Below are 6000 nucleotides of genomic sequence, written 5' to 3' on the forward strand. Positions count from 1 at the left end.
AGATCACACCACTGCACTCCAGCCTGAGTGACAGAGCGAGACTCCATCTCAAAAGAAAAAAGTATATACGTATAGGAAAACAACAATTTTAAAAAAAATTACGCAGCTGGGCATGGTGGTTCACATCTGTAATCCCAGCACTTTGGGAGGCCAAAGAGGGCAGATCATTTGAACTTAGGAGTTCAAGACTGCCCTAGGCAATATGGTGAAACCCCATCTCTACAAAAAATGCAAAAAAATTAGCCAGGCATGGTGGTGTGTGCATGTAATCACAGCTACTTGGGAGGTTGAGATGGGAGGATCCCCTGAGCCCAGAAGGCAGAGGTCACAGTGAGCTGAGATTGACTCACTGCACTCCAGCCTAGGTGACAGAGCCAGATCCTGTCTTTAAAAAAAAAAAAAAAAAAAAAAAGCAGTAACTCTAGGATGGTATGCAATACAATCATCACAGGTCACAGGTCACAAAATTTTATACACGCCATGTATATATGAACGTACAATAATCACAGCTATGAAATAAATACATAAAAGACTGAAAGGAAATGCACCAAAACCTAAACCTAATAATCATTTTGCATTGCAGAGGTTGGGGTAAGGGAACTAAATTTGTTTATCTTATTTACAGCATCAATCTTTTCTTAAAAAAAAAAAAAAAAAAGAAAAAGAATATTTATTACTTTTATGATCAGAAATAAATAAAAGTAAGTTTTTAAAACAATGAAGGATATTGTTTTGGACACTATTCTCTATCCAGGTAGGGTGAACTTTACCTAGCACACTGTTTACTTGTGGAAGTGGTATTTTTCTGCCCAAAGACACTTTTGATTGTGTATAATGGAAGCCGAGGCCATACTTCTATCCATAATTAAAGTAGAGGAAAGATGTGCTTCATGCTTTACACAAAGACGTCTCTTGGCTGATTAAAAAAAAAAAAAAGAAAAAAAAAAAGCTTCATCCAACCCAGGGCTCTCCTGGACAGGTTGCCACTCTGCAACCCACCCCAACCCCACCCAACCCCCCTTGCAATCATTGACTCAGAGAAAACACTGCAGCTCAGCAGTCCCTCACCCAGCAGCACAGGGTTTAACTCAAATGTCTGGAGGCTTTTCCTGTGCCAGGCTCTCCAGTAAACACTTTAAATGATTAACTCATTTAACCCTCCCAGAAGGCAGGCACCCTCAGTCTTTTCTTTTTACAAGACAAAGCACAATGAGGATGGGGGTAGTGGGAAGGTTGGGAAATCAGGCTATCCCGGGTTCGGTTTGCCTTTACTCTCCCCTTCTCAGGAGCCTAGCCACCACCTAGTGACGAGTCAGTGTGGCCAGCCCAGCCCCAGTCACAGTTCCTAAATTTGCTCTCCACCAATGGTGGAGACTCAGAGACCAAGGAGGCTGACTCTGCCTCACAGCCTCATTAGACAGTCAAGGAATATGAGCTTCTGGCCCTGAGAAAGGGATGCTGCCACTGCTCTTTTTTTTCCTTTTTTTTTGAGACGGAGTCTCACTCTGTCGCCCAGGCTGGATGGAGTGTAGTGGTGCTATCTTGGTTCACTGCAGCCTCCGCCTCCCAAGCTCAAGCAATTCTACTGCCTCAGCCTCCCGAGTAGACTGGATTACACGTGCCACCATGTTCGGCTAATTTTTGTATTTTTACTACAGACAGGGTTTCACCACGTTGGCCAGGCTGGTCTCAAACTCCTGACCTCAGATGATCCACCTGCCTCAGCCTCCTAAAAGTGCTGGGATTACAGGTGTGAGCCACCAGGTCCAGTCTGCTGCTGTTCTTTAAACCAGGAATGCTGACCTATTGCTGAGATACTCCCAGACAAATCTGGCAGGGGGTAAGAGGAGGAGCAAATGAATATATCTAGCATAGGTCTTCTATTCATTTTCTATTTAATTATAAATTCAAGTAATTTCAGTGAAGAATAGTGTTCACAGCTCAAGTTTATACTATACCAGCACAAAGTTTTAATTCATTTAAATTTATCCATTCAATGAATGGCAAGTACAGAAAAGGCACTACCCTAGAAATATGGCAGAGGTGTTACCAAGACAGCAGGAGCCCTAGTACAGTATCACAGCCCCCAAGGAGCTCACATTTTAACAAGGCAGCACTGACCTGCTTATTAGATGTTTATGTATCTCATTGCTTACAATAGGCAAAGTGACCTCTTATGAATTCTAGAAACAAAGGTCATACTTACATCTGCCCAGATTTTCCATGCTTCTTTTGCTTTCTTTACAGTTTCTTCATAGTCTGCCACACTGGCCTAAATTAAGAAGTAGGGGGACAGAGAGGGGGAAATAAAGAAAAGTGATGACAATCTTCTAGAACACACAAATATTTTCAGAAGAGAATTGGAAAATCTCTAGGGTTCTCTAACATTTATGGCTGAGAATGATTCCCACAGTCTACACTCCCCAAAACTAGCTAGAACCCGGTAAAACAGGTTGGAATCCAGCTATGCCTTAAAACCTTGCTTTTCAAAGCAAATCTGTCAGCTTCATCTGAGAACAACATGTGAGGCATATTAGAAATGCAGAACCTTGAGCTCCAACCCAAACTTCAGAAATCAAAAGCTTCATTCTAACAAAATCCTCAGGTACTTCAGAAGCACTGTCTTAAATGGCCCTCTGCCTAGTCTTTCTATGCTTCGCCTTTTCTATGGTTCTTTCCTTTTCACGCCCCCACCCAAGGGAGGACAGTCTCCCCCAGACAGTCCTAAATGTCAAATGAAAAATAAACACATTATTCTCTGCATTTGTGATTTTGTATTATTCTTCATCTGCCTAACTGGCTTCTGCCTCTAAAGAAAGCCTGCACAAACTCCTTGTGTGTAATTTGAATTAAACACACACACACACTTACCTGTCGGACTCTTGCTATTGGCTCATTGTTAGCAGGGCAATAGGTCGTAATAACCTTAAAACAAAAGGATGATGATCATGTATAGAAAACGTAATCCCTTCTGAAGTAAGGGAATAGACCAAACTTCAGGGGAAAGAAAAAGAAGAGAGGAAAAAATGATATAATATCCAAACTCAAAAACCTTAGGTTAACTTCTGTTACATATAAACCACTCTACAGAGGTTGTCTTTCATTTCTGACTTAAACATTAGAAACTACCTTTACTGCAAAACTCTCCCCGACATCTCAATATTAGGTGTATAAACAAAAGCTTTAATGTAACCAGTTATTTTGCCTCTTTTTCCATTAATAACAGCCCAAACTGACTAGTTTTAGTTATTCCTTCTCTCCCTTACTAGTGACAAGTCATCTCTGCTCAGAGATGAAATGGCCAAGGTGGGAAAACCATGGGAAAGGCCTGTGTCCACACCAGTTGGAGAGGTCTCAGGGCAACAATGAAAGGGAAAATCAAGGCACAGCTAAAAAGGCCTAATGATTAGATATCACATGGAAATCAAGATTAAACACTGAGGTTTGAGGAGCAATTAAAATTATCTGTATCTCCTACAGCCACTAATAACCAAAAGGAAGAAGTGTTCCCTTTACCAAGGCAGGTTCATTATATAATATACAACGTCCAACAAAGTTTAACTGTTATATAACGTCTTCTTATAAAAAATTTTCTTTTTAAAAAAATCTGGGCGATAATAACCTTACCTTTCCTTTGTATTCTATAAAACGTTGTATTGAGCAGTAACGGGCATCAGGCGCGGTGTTAAGCCCTGGGCAACGGAGAAATGCTGAAAACCCAGTCCTCAAAGGAGTTCACAACCCAAAGTAAAACATGGCAGGATTTCAGCAAGTCCGAGCTTGCAAACTCCCAAGGAATTCAGGAAGAGAGATAACTTTAAACTACACTGAAGAACGTTACTTGCGGTGCATGTCACAGGTGAAGAGCCAAAGTTAAGCTCTAAATTAAGATCAGTTGCACCCCTCAATGTGCCACATTTCTCACTACAGATCCAAGACCACAAGGTTTTAAATATGAGCGGGAAGTTTAGGCCCCTACAGCTCCAAAATGACTTCGGTTCTGCATAGGGCACAAGGACCTAAAATCTAAGTTTTCATTTTAAAGGCACCCTACACGAGAAAACTTGTACTGTGGAGCTTCAAAATCTCCCACTCTGTACTACCTCCTCCAGTGCCAGCGGGGACTCGGTAGGTCAGTGCCCGCCCGGCCTCCTCGAGCGAACCCCGGCGGCTGCAGAGATTTCTTAAGCGCCCGCATACCTCTCCCCGGCCTCCCCAGCTTCCATTATACACGCCCTCGTTTTCCTCGCGGAGCCCCAGCTCTTTCAGCCACGCATACTGGGGTTGATTGATGAGGAGAGTGGACATGAAGGCGGCAGGCCTGCTCCAAGGTCCGGGGAGCTTGCTGGTCTTTGCAGCGTGCACACACAGCGCGCGGGGTAGGCGCCACATACTGAGCTCAGAATTCGGAAGGAGCCTAAGGCCGGTCGAGTTGCTGAAATAGAGCCCCGCCCCCCGCCCGAGAGAACCCATTGGGCAGACCCGATCCCTCCCACAGGGTACGACCCCGCCACCGCCCCGTCGGCCCCTAGTCTTCCGGAGATGCCTGCGGCTGAATCCTGCCTGGAACAATGGGAGTGCCATAGGGAGGAGTGGGCTGCTGCCATCTGGTGAAAGACTCCGGGAGCCACGGCTCCAGCTAGGAATTCTTTTCAGCAAAATATTGGCTCTGAAGTATAGCAGGCTATAGCAGGGGTTCTGAAACTGTAAAATGCCTGAAGTTACCTGGTGGTCGTGGTAAATGCTCATTCTGATTCAGTAAGTCTGGGCTAGGGTCGGAGAGCCGACATTCCTAACCAGCTCCTTAGCGATGGCGATGCCTCTGGTCCCTGGAGTAGCCAAGGGAGGGTTTGTATTGAGGGGCGGGGGAAGGGTTGTTTGTTTTCACTGTTTTGGTAAATTACAAATGAAAGATTTGTAATTAATGATAAATATTAGATTGTTGCATTTCCTCTATAAATACCCTGCCTAGGTATATTCTTACTTTATTTTTTATTTATTTATTTATTTATTTATTTATTTATTTTGTTTTTTTGGAGACGGAGTTTCGATCTTGTTGCCCGAACTAGAGTGCAATGGCGCGATCTCGGCTCACTGCAACCTCCGCCTCCCGGGTTCAAGCGGATTCTCCTGCCTCAGCCTCCCAGTAGCTGCGATTACAGGTGTGTGCCACCACACCCAGCTAATTTTTTTGTATTTTTAGTAGAAACGGGGTTTCACCATGTTAGCCAGACTGGTCTGGAACTCCTGACCTCTGATCTGCCCACCTCAGTCTCTCAAAGTCCTGGGATTACAGGTGTGAGCCACTGCATCCGTCCTATTCTTGCTTTTTTTTTTTTTTTTTTTTTTTTTTTAGAGGGAGTCTTGCACTGTCCCTGGGGCTGGAGTCCAATGGCTCAATCTCAGCTCACTGCCACCTCCACCTTCTGGGTTCAGGCGATTCTCCTGCCTCAGCCTCCTGCGTAGCTGGGATTTCAGGCGCCCACTACCACACTTGGCCAATTTTTTGTATTTTGAATATTGAGGGGGTTTCACTATGTTGGCTAGACTGGTCTCGAACTCCTGACCTCGTGATCCACCCACCTCAGCCTCCCAAAGTGCTGGGATTACAGGTATGAGCCACAGCACCCGGCTCTTACTTTTAAAGAATAAAGACAGTTTTGATCAATTTCCTTCATTCTCCATTTCTTCTGTCTTCCTACACTATCCTTTCACTCGTGCATGCCCCATCTCATTTCACAATAACTGGGCCAACCCTATAAGAAGGAAATACTAATATCTCAATTGGCATTATTTGAACATGAGTTTAAAATATGCTTGCCCATGCTAGAGTGCCGTGGCAAGATCATGGCTTACTGAAGCCTCAACCTCCAGGGCTCTAGTGATCCTCCTACCTCAACCTCCTGAGTCGCTGGGACTACAGGCATGCTACCACACCCAGCTAATTTTTGTGGGTTTTTTGTAAAGACGAGGTTCCCCCATGTTGCCCAGGCTGGTCTG

General features: G+C 44.3%; 1 protein-coding gene across 10 annotated transcripts in view; it reads right to left on the minus strand.

Annotated features, from left to right (window-relative positions):
• ALDH7A1 (aldehyde dehydrogenase 7 family member A1) overlaps positions 1–4413 on the minus strand; it is a 53727-nt gene extending 49314 nt beyond the window's left edge. For 4 of the 10 annotated variants that reach the window (XM_078005131.1, XM_078005130.1, XM_078005135.1 and 1 more), the window contains exons 1-4: positions 4104–4413; positions 3628–3692; positions 2872–2925; positions 2207–2272 (exon numbers count right to left, since the gene is read on the minus strand). In XM_078005131.1, coding sequence (XP_077861257.1) covers positions 2207–2272; positions 2872–2925; positions 3628–3692; positions 4104–4392 — 474 coding nt within the window. In that variant the 5' untranslated portion in view covers positions 4393–4413. The remainder of the gene's footprint in view (positions 1–2206; positions 2273–2871; positions 2926–3627; positions 3693–4103) is intronic. The other 6 variants (XM_078005133.1, XM_028849698.2, XM_078005137.1 and 3 more) reach the window with 2 other exon arrangements.
• Positions 4414–6000: the final 1587 nt, after the last annotated feature.

This window comes from Macaca mulatta, chromosome 6, assembly GCF_049350105.2.
Source record: "Macaca mulatta isolate MMU2019108-1 chromosome 6, T2T-MMU8v2.0, whole genome shotgun sequence".
Lineage (NCBI taxonomy): Eukaryota > Metazoa > Chordata > Mammalia > Primates > Cercopithecidae > Macaca > Macaca mulatta.